This window comes from Propithecus coquereli, unplaced genomic scaffold, assembly GCF_000956105.1.
Source record: "Propithecus coquereli isolate 6110/MARCELLA unplaced genomic scaffold, Pcoq_1.0 Scaffold268, whole genome shotgun sequence".
NCBI lineage: Eukaryota > Metazoa > Chordata > Mammalia > Primates > Indriidae > Propithecus > Propithecus coquereli.
The window spans coordinates 202,072-220,610 of NW_012148263.1; the positions used below are offsets into that span (position 1 = coordinate 202,072).

General features: G+C 43.1%; 1 protein-coding gene across 4 annotated transcripts in view; it reads left to right on the forward strand.

Annotated features, from left to right (window-relative positions):
* Positions 1-17,391, forward strand: part of ZBTB38 (zinc finger and BTB domain containing 38) — a 72,689-nt gene extending 55,298 nt beyond the window's left edge. For all 4 annotated transcript variants that reach the window (XM_012647437.1, XM_012647438.1, XM_012647436.1 and 1 more), the window contains one exon: positions 13,663-17,391. In XM_012647437.1, coding sequence (XP_012502891.1) covers positions 13,663-17,247 — 3,585 coding nt within the window. In that variant the 3' untranslated portion in view covers positions 17,248-17,391. The remainder of the gene's footprint in view (positions 1-13,662) is intronic.
* Positions 17,392-18,539: the final 1,148 nt, after the last annotated feature.

The following is an 18,539-nucleotide window of genomic DNA, read 5'->3' on the forward strand; positions in this document are numbered from 1 at the left end:
TTCTCATTTGCAAAATCAGATTGCTGTGAGGCTTAAATGATGTATATGTGGTGTGTAGAATGGGTGCTGGGACACAGCTTGGCTGGCATATTTAGGTGAACTTCCTCCTGCCAAATGAATTAATTCACAACAGGGACATTGATGCATTCGTAGGGGTGTGGGGATGCCACTCTCAGGTAACTCTCGGAAAGGCTGCCCAGAGCGGCTCCAGAGTAAGCAGGAGACACAGAAACCTGTTTCTCCGGAGGGTAGTAGCCAGCTGATGTGCTACATAGCTCAGTACTTTTCAGCAGGATGCAAAAAGCATACCTGCCTAGACCCTATCTCCCAAAACTCCGATTCAGTGTCGGTGATGTCACCCATTTCAAATTCTTTTTGAGGTTCCACAGCTGAGTCTGATGTGCACACTTCTGCCGAGAACCACCATTGTAAGCACGTGTTACTGTGTCTTTTCCAGCTGACTGCGGGGCGCCTGATTGGGGACAAGGGCTATGTGTGCTTTTAGAGTGGATCATACACTGGTGTACCGAGACACACAAGCGTCCACAGTTCCGTGACCCAGAAGCAGGCCACGGGCCCAGCACCGTCTCTGGATTAGATTTTCACGGGGAGCACATGAGAAGGAAGCGACCTGCGGTTACGGAGGGTGGAAAGTTACCGGAGTGCAGGAAGGGCGGATGTCATGCCGAGGCTAAGTCCTTTACAGACACCCAACACCAAAGCCTCCCAGGACAGCCACATGTTGCCAACTTTACAACTTCGTTAGTATCAAAAAAAAAAAAAAAAATTAAAAAGTTAATTTTAAAGAGTTTGTTGCCAATTCAGTCTGAGCACTTGAAACAAAGGCCAGATTCCTGGACTTTGAACAAAGCATAGCAATAGAGCTTGCAGGATTGCTCTTTTTCTTCCTTTGAGCCAGAACAGTGATAGTAAGCGATTTTTCAGCATTGCAAAGCTGCGTTTCAGTTTGAACTCGCTTGGGCCATAACATCTTTGTGGGCAGCGGACAGCCCTGGCTTGTGTCACACAGCTCAGTTTTAGGCCAGCAATGTCGATTTGTTTTGTGTGGGGTTTTTTTTGTTTCCCTTTACCATGTCAGAACAACCTTTTTGACTTTTTAAGGCTCAATAAGTGTCTTTTCCCCCATAACATAGAAGGAAAATAGCAGGATAGTTCACGTTGACCTAACACTGGGTCCGGAAAGCTTGGTGATTGTTGCAGGCATGGTGGGCTCTGTAAAGTTCAGTGTTGGGTACTTTTTGTGTTTGTATTCATTTAGTAAAGGTTTATTAACACCGATTACGTGGCAGTTGCAGCGCCACGTGCTAGGAAAACTGTGGTAAATAGTCTTAGCCCTCGCAGAATTTCTACTCTGCGGTAAAGGCACAGATTTGTCAAATACTTTTCAGTTGCAATCATAGTAAGTGCTATGGAAGAAAAGTGTGCTGAAAGTACATAGCAGACGAACCTGGTGGGGGGAAGGAGGGGGTGCTGGACGGAGATGAGGGTAGGTCGCTGCTGGTCTGGAAAGGCATTCCAGGCTATGGAAGCAGCGTGTGCAAAGGCCCTGAGATTAGGGGCGGGGGTGGGAGAGATGACGGGGGAGGCAGTGGCGGGGAACCCGGGCACATTCAAGGAACAGAAAGGAGGCTAGTGTAGGTTAGAGTGGCAGGAAAGGAGGTCAAGTCACAGGGGACTTTATAAGCCCTGTTGAGGAGTATGGGGTTTGGATTTAGGGTTTTGACAAGCTCTGCTGACCATGTCTCAGCTCTGTGGGGGCTGGCATGGAGCGGTGTCATACCAGAAGCTGGCTCTTCCCTAGAGATTGTCTTCCCCCAGTGTTCCTTTCCCAGTACACACCCACTGGCCTCATGCTGCGCTGACCAGCAGGTCCCCAGCATGAGCTCATAACCCCTGAGACCTTGTCACCAGGCCTGTGCTGAGGAGGTCGAGCTGCATACTTGTGGTGGGGAGGGAAGCAGACTCATCATCCTGAGGCATTCACTTCAGATTAGCAAATCCTGGCGTGCACGTGTTTTCTGGGCTGTGGGACAGACACAGTGGCTGATTATATGTCAGGTGGCTCCTTGAAAGCACCTATTACACAGTGAGGCTGTACACCTGGCCAGCCATGAAGGGTCCAAGGCCCATTATCTAGTGATGCTCAGATCATCCTGGCAACTGCCGTCCACGGTCAGGGGACTGCTTGCCTTAAATCCAGTCCTCAGCTGCCCTTCTTGGAGACCTCTCTGGTACATTCCTTAGTATCTCTCAGTGATTTCTTGGCATGTGACTCGGACTGGCTTCCCCCAATGGCCCTACCTCTTGAATCCTGGTCTGGGTGTGTTCCTGCCACCAGCTTATTCAGGGGTGATCTTGTATAACAAGCCTGCAGTTTGAACTCAGTGCTGGGCCCATTCATGGTGGATAGAGCAGGTCACCTGCTCTGACTTAATTACTGCTGTGTGTGTACACATACCCGTGAGGCAGCAGAACTGAACACTATTCCTCCGTCAGAAATCCTAGGCTCTGCGTAAGCAAGGCACTTCTTTAGGCTCAGTTTACATGTCTGTACTGTGGGCATGATAGTAACATCAGCTTCCATGTACTGAACATCGACTCGGTTAATTCATTGAACCTGTGAGTATATAGTAGTATTTCCGTTTTATCTGCCTGCCCCACAGGATTGTGGATGGGATTAAATGAATTAATATGCAAAGTACTTCACAACCTGACATGTATTAGAGAAAAGTAATTTTGCTCAAAATTGAATTCAAACAGATGAAAATTGTAATTGGCAATATTTGTGGTGACTGTCCTTATGTAATGTTGATTTACAAATATTTATAGTATATAGATTATTTTTTAAATGAATATTGAGGGTCTACTATGTGTCAGGCACTGTTCTGGGTGCTTAAGATATCAACACATGAGTGAAGAAAATCAGATCACTACTCTTCTGAGGCTGAAATTCTAGCAAGCAGATGGACGGTGAATGATGAAGTCAATTGCGTAGTGCAGTGTACGGAGTGGAAAAGCCATGGAGCAGAGCGGGGCTGGGAGTTGGGGGGGTCATGAGTGCAGGGGAGAGGGGCAGGTTGCTTTATGTAGTCAGGGAGAGCCTCGTTTATGTTTTATATGCATAGTCACTTCACTTATTCAGCAAACATTTGCTGAGTGCCTACTATGTGCTGCTTCCCGGAGATGTACCAGTGAACAGGACAGATAAAGTCTTTTCCCTGCTGGAACGTACTTTCCGTGGGCAGAGTGGACCGTAAACAAGCAGGCAGGTACAGGTGATTGCAGGTTGGGGTAAGCAGTAGGAAGGAAATAAACAAGGTGATGTGAGGGCAAGTCAAAGGGGCAGCAGGGAGAGAGATGGGGGGGCCCCTCCGAGGCAACATTTGAGCGGGGCCGAAGTGTGAGCCAGCCAGGGCAGTGCTGGGACCAGTGTGCGTCACGGCCTCAGGGCCAGAAGAGGCTTGGCAGGGAGTGAGCCGGGGAGCCTGTGTGAGTAAACAAAGGGAGGGCAAGGAGGGGTGCCGGAGGAAGCAAGTGAGCGTGGAGAAAGCGGAGGACACCCAGCCTTGCAGGCCTCATTGAAGAGTCTGGGTTTTTTCCTAAGATTGGGGGAAGGCCACTGAGGACTTTTAACAGGGCTTGACTTGATCTCATTTGTGTTTTTAAAAGATCACACTGCATGCTGCACGAAGGGTGGGCTGCTTGAGCACATCTCTTCGTAGCCACTGATTGGGCAGGACAGTCAATTCCCAAGCTAGTTGCACCTGACATTTGCTGAACTCCCTACTGTGTGCCAAGTGCCACGCTTGATGTTTACTCATTTACTTACATCTCATTTACTCTGGTTCATCTGGGAAGTACCAGTGTAAACTGTGATTCACTGTCTTGCAGGAGCCCCCAGAAAGCCAGGGTGCAGAGGGGTGAAGAGTGGATATTGCTTAACAAGAGAGCAACAGGTCCTTGAGACTAGCTGGAGGTTGATTCTTATTCAGAAGCCAGAATGTACAACAGTTCCTCCCTCCACCCTCCCCCGGAGCTGGCAGGCCACTGAGAGGAACAGGGCCAGCCTCCATTAAACCAGCAGGCTCTTTGGGTCAACAAGAAAATGGTGGTCGGCCTTTGAAACGAACCCTGATGATAAGCTCACCCCTAAAATGAGAAGTTTCAGGAGACAGGACCCCTGTCCTCAGTCCCCACAGCATTCTGATTAAAAATGCCTTCTATCTTAGGGACTCTGAGTATCAGTGGAATCTGGTTGAGACAAGAAATGGAGACACAGCATGTAAGGGCTTCAGAGACAGATTCTTTCAGCCTGTTTGCCAGGTTTCTTAAGCAAGCAGGCGTCTGGGCAAGCTTGATCCTGAGATGAACCCAGGGTACACGTGCTACCCTGAGCGCTGCTACATTTCAAAAAGAAAAAAGGAACCAAGGACCTTTTCCCCCTTTCATCTTTCCAAACAAGCAACCTAAAATATTTAACTGGGTCCATTGCATCATTCATGAATCTGACAATACTCGTTCTCACAATCTGTGTGCACGCAACTACAAGTCTAGAGACCTAATGTTTACCTTTTCAAGATAATAGGTAAGGTTGCCCAAGCCAGCCTCCCCCTCTGTTGAATGCACTCTAGCAGCTTCCTGATGTTGGCTTTTAAAACAGCCTGCATTTCAGTTACAAAAAAACAAAAAACTTTTCCTTGTCATACTATGCCTTCTTGAATCTGATAGCTTAAATACATTGAAATCTGATAAATGTAGCTATTCTGTACCCCTTTGGGGCCGCATTTAGAAGGCAAAATCAAGAGGATTTTCCTTTTCCTAGACACAGCTCAGCTCTATAAAGGGCTTCTGTTTTGTAATCTGTTTTCGAGATCTGATGCGTGTGTTTCTAACACCCCATCACGTGAGGAGGTCTGACGTAGTCACCCAACATGACTATGAGAAAACTTACTGCAAAGATGTGTGTGGGATGGTGCAGCCAGCTCACTGAAGCAAAATGACCTTAGTCAGAAAACTTTCCGCAGGGGACAGCAGACTCGCGCAGTAGACTCCGCTTCAGTATGGGCCCAGCACCGGCCCGGTATGGACTGTGAGTTTGACTTTTGCAGGATTGCAGGTCAGATCCTAATGCAGTGTGTTCTTTTTTTAGTTAGGTTTTATTTCTAAGTTTCTTTTTATAGACGACTTGCAGTAGAGAGAGGAGAAAGTTGCTCTGTCCATTCGGTTGTGTTGTTGTGCGCGTTAGGAGTCAGCGGGCAAGGTGCTGGCAAGACGCTCCTGGCCTTTTCCTCTGATCAGAAGATTTAGAAAAATGGAGTTCAGTCTGGCCCTGGAGAGTGGCCTTGAGTGAGCGGCTTCTAGTTCTCACTAAGAATGTAGCCTGAAAAGGCTTCCTCCCCTCTCCTCTCTGTAATGCTTAAAGATTTACTAGTAAAAATACGCCACATTTTATTAACGAGCCCTATAAAGGTCTCCATAAATAGATATGTTGCCTAACAATTTAAAGACATTTTTCAAGATTTGGGTTTTTTGCATTGTGAGAGTTAGAGTCTATATGGAAACTATCATTTTAAATTTTCTTTACTTCTGTGTATTTCAGTAAAATTGCCTTAGCTAACTGGAGGGAGAGAAGATTTAATTAAGCTAGGAAGTAGTTGGTCAGATTATTGCCAAGAATTATTCTTCTTTTTTTCAAATTCAATTCCAGAATGAGTAAATCAATGCCTGAAAGCAGTATCTAGGATATAATGGGGAAAAGGCTGGTTTTTTGTTTTTGTTTTGTTTTTTTAGTAGAGACAGGGTCTGGTTATGTTGGCTATGTTGTTCATCCTGGTCTTGAACTCCTAGCCTCAAGCGATTCTCCTGCCTCGGCCTCCCAAAGTTCTAGGATTATAGGCATGAGCCATGGCACCTGGCCAGAAGGGGCTAATTTTTAATAGATGAACAGAATGACATGGGCACATAGATTACTGTGATCAGGCTAACCATTGAGACTTGGAAGGCAAGGACGCCAGCAGTGCTAGATTGTACAAACATTGTAGACAGCAGCCTTGCAAATCAAAGAACAATTTCAACCTGTGTGTGGTGTGGACTGGACTATTGGTCCACCTGGTTTTCAGCCATGCTCAAACTCAAGCTTAGAAAATTAAGGACAAGTATAGGGAGTATGTATCTGTGTTTCTGTATGCCTTGGTCTCTCCACTTGCCTCCTGACGGTTTCTGCTTTGTGTCTTACCACACTTTTATTCACTTTCTCTTTGGTCCTTGTAGGCTTATATATGATTTATTTTATTGAGTAAAATAATTTTAAAATTTCTTTTATGTTATTAAATTTAATAGTTTAATTAAAATGTTCAGTCAATTAAAATTATTTTGAATGTTTTCTTGTTGGACAGCATAGCAGTTCTCCAACTTTTTGGTCCTAGGACCTCTTACACTCTTACAAATCATTGAGGACCCAAAGAGCTTTTGTTTATCTGAGTTCTATCAATATTTACCATATTCAAAGTTTAAAATGGAAATTTTAAAAACTATTAACTCCTGGAAAATGAACATGATAAATTCAATTGCAGGATAAAATAACATATTTTATAAAAAATATTTTCAAAAACAGAAGAATAGTGAGAAGAGTGATACTGTTTTACATTTTTGCAAATATCTTTAAGTCTGCCTTAATAGAAAGACAGCTGAATTTTCATATCTTCTCCTGCAGTCACTTGCAGTATGTCGTTTTAGTTGAGGTATGTAAAGAAAATCCAGCCTCAGAGAGAACGGAAGTTGAAAAGGGAAAGAGTTTTTAATAGCCTTTTCAGTTAACTATAGATATTCTTTGATACTACACCAAAACTTGACAAGTGGTAGTTTCTTAAAAGTGTATTTTCCTTAGTAAATAAGACATTACAGAGAAGAGAGTCAAGTAACCCTCTTCAGTCTGCATTCTTACTGAGATCTAGAAGTCACTTACCCAAGGCCACGCCTCAGGGCCAGTTCTTTCTCACTGTCAACATTTATCAACAATGTATTGTGCCTACAGGCACAGAGAGTACAAAGATGAATCACATGTCCCTGCACTCAAGGAGCTCATAGGGAAAGACATAAATGTGAACAAATGTATGACACTATATGCTATAATGATGCTATGAACTCAACACTAGAAATTCCACATGAGGGAGGCCACCCAGATGAGTTGTCACTCGAGATGAGTACGAATGAGGATTGCCCGGCAGGGGAGCTAGGGGCTGGGAGAGAAGGATAACCTTAAGATGAAATACAGTGTTTCTCCTAAAGCTTTATACAGATGGAATGTGGAAGTCTTCTGAAGTTATGAGGAATGGGATCCATGACAAGGGAGGCTGTGTGCTGTGTGTGTTGTGGGCATATGGATATGGGGAATGGGGAGGCTAGGATGGAGAAAGAGACTTCTGCTTTTTACCTTAATGTACATCTGTGCTGTTTGAATCTTAGACCATGAGCATAGATTTATTTTCTTTCTTCCTTCCTTCCTTCCTTTCCTTTCTTTATTTTCAAAACAAAGTCTTGCTCAGTCACCTATCGCTCAGGCTGTAGTGTAGTGGCATGATCATAGCTCACTGCAGCCTCAAACTATTGGGCTCAAGTGATCCTCCTGTCTCAGCCTCCTGAGTAGCTGGGACTATAGGTGCGCATCCAGCTTGTTTTTATTTTTTTAGAGATGGGGTCTTGCTATGTTGCCTAGGCAGGTCTCCAACTCCTGGCTTCAAGCAATCCTCCCACCTTGGCCTTCCAAAGTGCTGGGATTACAAGAATGAGCTACTGTACCTGGCCTATTTTCTTTTTTTAAAAGCTAATTCATTCTAAAAAGAAAGTGAAGAAAGGTCATTTTAATAATCAAAAGTATCTTAAGTGCCTCCGTTTGCATTATTTGTATGTATGTTTATGATATTAGGCTGTAGCATAGCAGGAAACAACAGCAGCAGAAAATTTCGAGTATGTTAATTAATTAGACTTTCCAAGTGACATTTATATTTCATTAATTATGAAATGTTTATCATATATTTATATAATTCTTAAAAGCATTTTACATACCTATAAAGTATACTTATATAAATACATACATATGTACTTATAATATAGAATTTTATCTTTACTATCAAGAGGTTTATATTTTGTTTATATCTTTATATATAAAAACACAGGATTATCATTCATCCTGACCTCCTGGGCTCTAGTCTCAATGTATACCTGTTTCCCTGGCATGGTTATTAGTCATACCTCCCTTCTCTCTCACGTGTCCTGTTTTGGATGCCGAATTATATATTCATCCTACTTCTTTGTGCTTTTAAAATATGTAAGTATAGCATAATGATCATATATTCATATAGTCACACATGTATTTAAAAATACATTTTAAAAGCTATTCCAGCTAAAATACAAACTCAGGAAAATAGTAACATAAGTCAGATGACCACAGTTATCTAATTACAAATTAGTTTTTCTTTTTAAATATTGGCTCACAAAAATTTTTACACCTAGAACATTTTTGTTAGCTTTTTCATGCTTATCTAGTCCATTTCAATACTACTACTAAGAATAGTAAATTCATTGCACAAAACTTGCTTTTTAGAAAATATTTTAGCAAGTTACATGCAAATTAACCCTCATCTTCTAACTTGTATTTCTTTTTGTGAAATCTGTTGTGGGCTTACTATTGGCAGGAGCTCCTAAGATTTCTGTTTTCAGTTACTCTTTATGAAGAAATGTAGTAGAAGAGGTTGCTGTAAGGTAACTTGACTTTTTAAAGTCAAAGAATATTGTTTTTTGATGAGAATGACTGTACTCCTCCCCCATGAGCTCTTTTATAAGTCTTAATTTTCATCTTGGAGATATCCTTTAAGTCTGTCTGATAAGCCCTGTGGGTCCCATGTTATTTTACTTACTGTTCTTATTGGTAGCACAGACTGAACCTGCTGGGGGGGCCAGGCAGGCTGTGTTACTGTGAGAAGCCGCCCAGTGCTGAAGGCCTGGGCAGGCGGGGTGTGCACGATGGAGACATAGCTACTCGGCGCCCGTCCCTGCCAGGCGGGCAACAACCCCAGTGTTCCCTGGGCTTCCTATTTTTTCAGGAAAAGGCATGTTGATTTTTGTGTTAAATCTTAGAGTTTTTCAACATGGTTAGCCAAGTTTTTCAAAAACCCAATTTCAAAAACCACATGGGTCAAATGAAACCTGTGGGACCAGATTTGCCACATGGCCTATAGCGGGTCTCCTCTGGTCTACAGATTGGAACACATTTCTTGGTTGCACTTTGGACATGTGGAATGGTTTTCAGCCATAGCATGTTCTGAGATCATCCAGAGAGGATAACTATACTCTGGATAACTATACTCTGAAGGCATTTATGACAAAACTTGGTGGTTTAGGTAGAGGGCACTGTTAAGATTGGATAGGTGGGTACTAGAGTCTTAAAGACTTTAAATTGCCTCTTTAACAAGTCTCACTGTTTTCTAAATTGCATTGGCAGACTTGGATTCTTTGTTTGAAGATGTTGCATTGGCTACTCGATCATAAATTTCGTAAGGGCAGGAAACTCTGGCTCTTTCTGCCTGAAATTCTCTTTTCTCCATTTGTCTGTATCTACAGAGCCAAATTCTGCCCATCAAGATGCAGTAAATGTCACTTCCTCCTACAGGGAGTTTCTGAGCCTCTCGCCTCTGCCTCCCTCACACCCTTCCCGAGCCACTCTCCTCTGAACTCCCTTAACCTTCTCCTTGCGCACCTGATCCTGTATGTTCCCTGGGTATCTTTGTTTTGCAGTGTTTCGTGAATGCATCTTATTTCCCCCGCAAGCCTTGGAGGGCAGAATTTTCATTTCTCTTATGGCGCTGGGTTTTGGTGTCAGCCCTTAGGCTTGTTTCTGGCTGGTTGATGAAAAACCACCTGAGACACAGTGCACCTAAGAGACAAGATGGGAAGGAGACTTTCCAATGTGTTACTCTTTGGGCCTTTTCAATATGGAATTGTATGAATGTATTACTTATTCACAAAATAAATTAAGGCACAGAAATACATATGGATTCCAGGGTCTCACTCCAGCTATTCTAAACCCAAATCTCTGCAGGAGATTTGATGCATAGCCAGGTTTAAGAATCACTGTCTCGAAGCATATAGTAGGTACTCAGTAAGCATTTGTTCAAAGGGGGAATGAACTCTTTGCTCCTCTAGTATTTACCTGATGCCTTCTGCCTGGAAGTTCAATAAGTATTTGTTGGGGGAATTCATCTACATTTTGAGTTCAGATACCACCACACCTCCACCACCCCCATCCCACTTTGTTAGCTGGGAGTGGGGCCATGTGCTTTTCCCCAGGCTCTCACTCTGCCTGGGGTGGATGGGCTACTTCTCACCTGGACTAGGATGGCCTCTTATGTGGTGTCCTGCATCCAGTCTGCCTCCCTCTGAGCCTTTCAACACATCGAAGCCTACATGATTTTTTAAAACTTAAATCTGATCATGACTCTCAATGGTTCCCTGTTAGCTGCAGTGTAAAGTTTGCTGTGAGGAGCCCTTTAGACCCTTTATGATCTGGTCTGACCCTCCCTTTCCTAGGCCATCTCATTCAACAGATCCACGCTGGGGCTGCCATGTGCCTGGCACTGCCGTGATGCTGGGGACTGGGCAGCGCATGCTGCTCCTGCCCCATCCGTTTCTGAGGACAGTACACCCTTTGATTGTTTTTGTTTTTTTTTTTTATTTTGCCCATAGTGTTTCTTCTGCTTAGAACATCCTTCCCATACACCTGTTTTATGTATTGATGCCAAGCAATCCAGGGCCACTGTAAATACTCAGTTGCCACTTAATCTTCTAACATTTTGTACTCACCTCTGGCGTAAGTCCTGCCATCCTGGATGCCAGTGATGAGTTGACAGTTCTCTTTCTTGCCCTAGACGCCGAGTTCTTGAGAACGGAGATTTGCCTTGCTCACCTCCATATCTCCAGCACCCAAGCACCGTGTCTGACCATGTTAGGTATTAACTTATTTGCTGGATAAAATCCATGGAAGAATGAAGTTTTTGTGTGTGTGTCAAGAAGGCAAATTGAGGTGCTACATAGTAACTATGATTTTTAAAAGGATTTCTGCCACATAAAAGTCAATATTCCTCTGAAAGATATCATACTTGGATTTCCCAGAGTTATGAGGATGTTTTAATGGTGTATGTATAATGATACTTCCTATTATATATGTTATTCTAACCGTAAGTATGGATAAAATATTATTCAGTGTTAAGAGGCGGCCTTTTACTAACCATCCTAATTGAGCAATCTGAGAGAAGAATCAGAGAATTCCACAGAAGGGAATGGGGCTTTATGTATTATAAATCTGAGACAGGACACCCTAGAGTGTTAATTAGTCCGATGTGAAATACTGTGTTTCCTAAGTGGAAGTAGAGCCTAGTGGGAAGTTCAACGTGCTGTGGAGTGGAATGTTTTAGAAGCAGTGGTTTTGAATTAGAAGGACAAGACAGATGATGTCAGCATAGAGCTAAGCCAAGATAGAAGCCAACTTTTTGAATCATATGGCGTGTGTTTTATCAGATCTGAGATTATCTAGTCAGGCTGGATAAAGAGTTGAAATAATATATGGGCTTCAGAGAAACTGAACAGGATAAGAATACGAGTCAGGAGAGGAACTAGATCTTTCAGAGGCTCAGCGCAGAGAGACCTCAAGGAAGACAAAGGAAACGTCAGCAAAGTATATTATTGATCTGTAACACAGTGAAGGACAGACTCCTTCACTCAGGGGCGGCCCGTTCTCTTTTCAGAGGCACAGAGGGAGCCATAAAGATTCCATTTCATTTAATTCTATTTTTATTTGTAGAAATAATCCCACACACTTCTAGAAGGGATTCATAGAAGATGACAATTAAAGCAGAGTAAACAAGAGCAGAACTAATGTTAAATAAAGTGAGACAATAGTCATACCAGAAACCCAGGCTAAGAATGGCTACAACAATCGACGATAAAAGTTAGTTCTGAGCTTCTTTGTCTTGGGAGTTAAAACAGAAACATGGTGAATGTAGTGTTCTCATTATCTAAACCGAAGAATTTGTTAGCAGAAAGGTAGTTTTTTTCCTATGGCTGAATGTGAGAAAAGAATTTATCAAGCGGATCCTTGTGTAAAGGATACTAAATAACACGATAGGCACAGCTTATAATAGCAGATTTACAAAAAGGTAAAGAGACGTCCTTTGTGTGGCCATCTGGTCTTTCCAACTGAATGAATGCCGTGAGCTAATGTTATACTCCAGCACTAGGAAAACATCGCCACAGAGAGTTAAAGAAATATCAAGCGGTATGGCTTTCTGGAGACGTCACTTGATATGGGATAGCACAGAGGGACTGCTGGAATAGCTGGTTAGTATGTCCCATAGACCAGAGGATTTTTTGTTTTATTTTTAATTGCAGGGATGATCTGTTAGTGGGTAGTGAAATTAGTGAGTTACTGTTATCATTTTTAAAAATGAAAGATAACTAGAACAGAATGCATCACACCTAGTAAGAGTAAGAGTTAATTTCATTTGCGTCTTAAGTCACTATGTGCCATGTATTTCTTACTGTGGGTGAATTTGAAAGCCACTGCTTTTGACTGTCCTCCACTAGACTATTAGTTGGTAGGCCCTGGCCGTCCCAGGCTTATGGCATAGGACTTACATAGAGAATAACAGGAACTATATATGTATAGGGCACATATAGGGAAGAGCAGAGATGGGATCCTCAGACCGGAACAAGAGCCACTGTGCCTTTAAATTGTGTGAATTTAGGAACCCATGACTAGATTCATTATTATAGACTTAGAAACGTCCTTTCCTGGCTTTGTGTTGTGTCTCCTTTTTTTTGCTTTCAGTACCTGACAGTGTTCTTTTTGAAAACCCTGGTCTACTTTGTCTATAATAACAGGAAAATTAGAAAAGGAATGGGATGGGTCCGGACAAGGAGTAGTACAGGGCAGTACTCCGCCGCAGTAGCGCAGAGAGTTCGGGTGCCCCTGGTGGTCGGACTCGGTCACACAGACTGCAGCTCTCCATTGAGAAACGCTTCAGAGCCACAAGTTAGGATGGCTCCTTCCATTCCTGCTTCTTCTCTGGAAAGGCAATATCTTTGCATATAGGTGCCACTTACATGGAGAAAGCCCTTTTTTAAAAACTAATTTTCCTGCTGCATGGATTATGTTTGGATCGGATCATCAGGGTTATCTCTGGAAATAGGTAGGAAGCTTGTGCAGGACCATGGCATTGCCCAGCTCTAGGGGTTGACAGCAGCAGCCTTGAGTGGTGATGAGACACTTAACATTTAGATTAACAAAACCAAAAACTCCTCCCCTCCCAAATTTGGACGTGTATATATACCTGCAACTTTGGAGAAAAGGGGAAGGTGTTCTGGGAGGATTTCCAACTATAACAGCTATTAGCAATGGTATGAGAAACAGGCTGGGACAAGAAAAAGATTTAGCTTCTAATGTTGACTCTAAGTCTTGGGAGCATCAATAGAATGAGATAAAAACCTGAATTTTCATAGAAAAAGTTGTTCACAGAAGTTGAAAATAGTCTAGAAACAAAGAAACCACTTGTGGAAGGGTCTGTGACCATTTCTCTCCTCTCGTTCCAGATGACAGTCATGTCCCTTTCCAGGGACCTCAAGGACGACTTCCACAGTGACACAGTGCTCTCCATCTTAAATGAGCAGCGTATCCGGGGCATTTTATGTGATGTCACTATCATTGTAGAAGATACCAAATTTAAAGCCCACAGCAATGTCCTGGCAGCTTCGAGCCTTTATTTCAAAAATATCTTTTGGAGCCATACAATCTGTATTTCCAGCCACGTCCTGGAGCTGGACGATCTCAAAGCTGAAGTGTTTACAGAGATACTTAATTATATCTACAGCTCCACAGTTGTTGTCAAGAGACAGGAAACAGTCACTGACCTTGCAGCTGCAGGAAAAAAGCTGGGGATATCATTCCTGGAAGATCTTACTGATCGCAACTTCTCAAATTCCCCAGGTCCCTATGTATTCTGCATTACTGAAAAGGGAGTCGTTAAAGAAGAAAAAAATGAAAAAAGGCATGAAGAACCAGCCATCACTAATGGGCCAAGGATCACAAATGCATTTTCCATCATTGAAACAGAAAATAGTAATAACATGTTTTCTCCACTGGACTTGAGGGCTAGTTTCAAAAAGGTCTCTGATTCCATGAGAACAGCTAGCCTTTGCCTAGAGAGGACAGAGGTCTGCCACGAGGCCGAGCCTGTCCGCACACTCGCAGAGCACTCATATGCTGTTTCTTCCGCAGCTGAGGCTTACAAAAGTCAACCTGCGCGTGAACACGATAGCAGTTCACCTGGTCAGACAGGTAAAGAAAATTGTGAAGCTCTTGCAGCAAAACCGAAAACATGCCGAAAGCCAAAGACATCCTCCATCCCCCAGGATTCTGATTCAACTGCAGAAAATACACCACTCCCTCTAGTAACCAACGTAGAGGTTAATCAAGAAAAAAGTCCACAGCCAGCTGCAATTCTTTCTCGTTCAAAATCTCCCAACAATGAAGGAGATGTCCACTCTTCCAAGGAAGATGAAAATCAACCTTCTGATGTTCCCGGGCCGCCGGCAGCAGAGGTTCCACCTCTCGTTTACAATTGTAGCTGTTGTTCCAAATCCTTTGACAGTAGCACTCTGCTCAGTGCCCACATGCAGCTTCACAAGCCGACCCAGGAGCCTTTAGTGTGCAAGTACTGCAACAAACAGTTCACCACCCTGAACCGTTTGGATCGGCATGAACAGATCTGTATGAGATCAAGCCACATGCCCATTCCTGGAGGAAACCAGCGCTTTTTAGAAAACTATCCTACCATTGGACAAAATGGTGGTTCATTCACAGGTCCAGAAGCTTTATTATCTGAAAATAGGATTGGTGAATTTTCCAGTACTGGAAGTACCTTGCCAGACACAGACCACATGGTTAAATTTGTTAATGGGCAAATGCTCTACAGTTGTGTTGTGTGCAAACGTAGTTATGTGACTTTATCCAGCCTCCGAAGACATGCAAATGTTCACTCATGGAGAAGAACGTATCCTTGCCATTACTGCAACAAAGTATTTGCATTGGCTGAGTACAGGACAAGACATGAAATTTGGCATACGGGAGAAAGGAGGTATCAGTGCATTTTCTGTCTTGAAACTTTCATGACCTACTATATACTCAAAAACCATCAAAAGTCTTTCCATGCCATAGATCACAGACTTTCCATCAGTAAAAAAACAGCAAATGGAGGCTTGAAGCCTAGTGTCTATCCATATAAACTTTATAGGCTACTGCCTATGAAATGCAAGAGAGCTCCTTATAAGAGCTACCGAAATTCTTCCTATGAAAATGCTCGAGAAAGCGGTCACATGAATGAGTCTGCACCTGGTCCCTATATTGTTCAGAATCCACACAGCTCTGAATTACCTACCCTGAATTTCCAAGATAATGTAAACACCTTAACCAACAGTCCAGCCGTCCCGTTGGAAACATCTGCTTGTCAGGACATACCCACTTCTGCCAATGTACAAAATACAGAGGGCACCAAATGGGGAGGGGAGACATTGAAAATTGATCTTGATGGTAACTTTTATTCTACTGAGGTATCAGTTTCTTCCACTGAAAATGCCGTCAGTTCTGGCCTGCAGGCAGGGGATGCACCTGTTTTGTCCTTGAATAATGGCAGTGAGAACCCAGCCTCTGTGATCAGCTACAGTGGCTCAGCACCCTCGGTCATTGTGCATAGCAGCCAGTTCTCATCGGTGATAATGCACAGCAATGCCGTTGCTGCCGTGACCAGCAGCAACCACAGAGCCCTTCCAGACCCAGCTGCCAGTCAGTCCCTGAAAGACAACAGTAAACCCGAGCCAGATAAAGTGGGTAGATTTGCAAGCAGACCCAAAAGCATTAAGGAGAAGAAGAAAACTGTACCCTATAACAGGGGAGAAATACCAGAGGAGTCAAAATACGTTGCTGATCCTGGAGGGTCATTGAGCAAAGCCACAAATATCGTTGAAGAAACCAGTAAAATCGAAACCTACATTGCGAAACCTGCTCTGCCTGGAACCTCCACAAATAGCAACGTTGCACCCCTTTGCCAAATAACAGTGAAAATTGGGAATGAAGCCATTGTGAAAAGGCATATTCTAGGATCTAAATTGTTTTATAAAAGAGGGAGAAGACCCAAGTATCAAATGCAGGAGGAGACGTTGCCACAGAAGAGCGACCCAGAACCCAACGGAGACGGCCCGCTCGACCTTTGCCAGTCCGAGTGCGTAGAGATGAGCGAAGTGTTTGATGACGCAAGCGACCAGGACTCCACTGATAAACCGTGGCGCCCTTACTACAACTACAAACCCAAAAAGAAATCCAGACAGTTGAGAAAAATGAAGAAAGTCAACTGGAGGAAAGAGCACGGAAATAGGAGCCCAAGCAGCAAGTGTAAATACCCGGCAGAGCTGGACTGTGCTGTGGGCAAGGCCCCTCAGGATAAGGCCTTCGAGGAAGAGGAAAACAAAGAGATGCCCAAGCTGCAGTGTGAACTCTGTGACGGAGACAAGGCATCTGGGGCTGGAAACCAAGGCAGGCCCCACCGGCATCTCACTTCCAGGCCTTACACGTGTGAGCTCTGCGCCAAGCAGTTCCAGAGCCCTTCCACGCTGAAAATGCACATGAGATGCCACACCGGAGAGAAGCCATACCAGTGCAAGACCTGTGGACGGTGTTTTTCAGTGCAAGGAAACTTACAGAAACACGAACGCATCCACCTGGGCTTGAAGGAGTTCATCTGTCAGTATTGCAACAAGGCATTCACCTTGAATGAGACCCTCAAAATCCACGAAAGAATCCATACTGGTGAAAAGCGGTATCACTGTCAGTTCTGCTTTCAGAGTTTTTTGTATCTCTCCACCAAAAGGAATCATGAGCAGAGGCATATTCGGGAGCACAACGGGAAGGGCTATGCCTGCTTCCAGTGCCCCAAAATTTGCAAAACAGCTGCTGCCCTTGGAATGCACCAAAAGAAACACTTATTCAAAAGCCCAAGTCAGCAGGAGAAAATAGGTAACACATGCCATGAAAACTCAAATCCTTTGGAGAATCAACATTTCATTGATTCAGAAGACAATGACCAAAAGGATTACGTTCAAACCATTGTTGAAAATGTCCTTTGAGTGGCAATAGTTAGAAAAATCTTCAAAAATATAAGTTGGTGTTTTTTAGTTAGTTTTTTTTTTTAAGTTTAGTTTTGTTCACATGACAGCCATGAAGGAGTGAAATGTTAAAAAAAAAATTCATTTGTGAAAATTCCAGAAAAAGGATCCTAGTATCTACTTTGGGTTTTAGCATTAACTTCATGAAAAGTGCATAAAAACAAAATAGCTGAATCCTCCAATATCCTAAGTACCTTCTGAAAGTTAATGAAGTTCTTAGCTGTGGTATTTCTACCAGTGAAAAAAGTTTAATTTTAGCCTAATTTAAAACTTCCTAGTAAATGCTAGTAGGAACTGGCTGCTGAACTGTCTTTAGTCACTGGAGAAAATAGGAGTCAGATATCCTGAAGATGGCATCTTCATAAATATGTTCAATGGTAAATGAGCTGTGACAGTCTTTAATCCCATCTGGCTTCTGCGCTATTAAAGTTTGTTTAAATTAATGGATACCTATGAAATACTTAACAATATAACTGCAAATATGTGTGTAATGAGTAACCTAAAGTAGGACATAATCTAGAACTACTTTTCTGCAACACAACCTTGTAAAATACATATATAAATCACTATAACGTTTAACTGTCCATATCCCCTCTAGAGAATTATGGTGAGCAATAGATCTGCAAATAATGAGGACTGATGTCAAAATCCATAGAAAGCATTTTGAATATGATTTAAGAGCATGTGAATGCTTTTAGATGGAATGCTATTCTCTTGAAGTTATGTCTGAGCTGTTATTAGAACTGGTCTCGCAAGTCACAGAAAACATAGGTCATGCCTTATCTATGGGGGAAAGCCCTCCCAGAATTTACCTGTGATTACCTGTGCTGCATATTACCTTGCAATGGCCTCACCTCAGAGAAGGAAAGAGGGTCAAATACTTCTGAAACTCTGCAGTCTTCCAGCCATCACAAGGCCATGGATGTGTGGGGGTCTATTCCAGACAGACTTAAGGGTTCAGGTAAACTTGACATCTCCCATTCCACTGAAGGAGTGGAGTGTCCAGGAGATTTAGCTCAAGGCACACACGTGGTAGTGAATTCCCAGGCACTTGAAAGTGACAGGAAGCCTCATCCCTACAATTACTAGCCGCCTTGGAGATTATGCTGCCCTCAAGTGCATAGTAGTATAAAACACAATGACAACAAGACCCCACCCATTAGTGACTTGAGTGGGCAAGAAGAAGTGATGACCTTCCTTGCTTAAAACAGTAGCTTTCTTTTTGGGGGGTGGGAGGTAGGATGTGGAGTAAC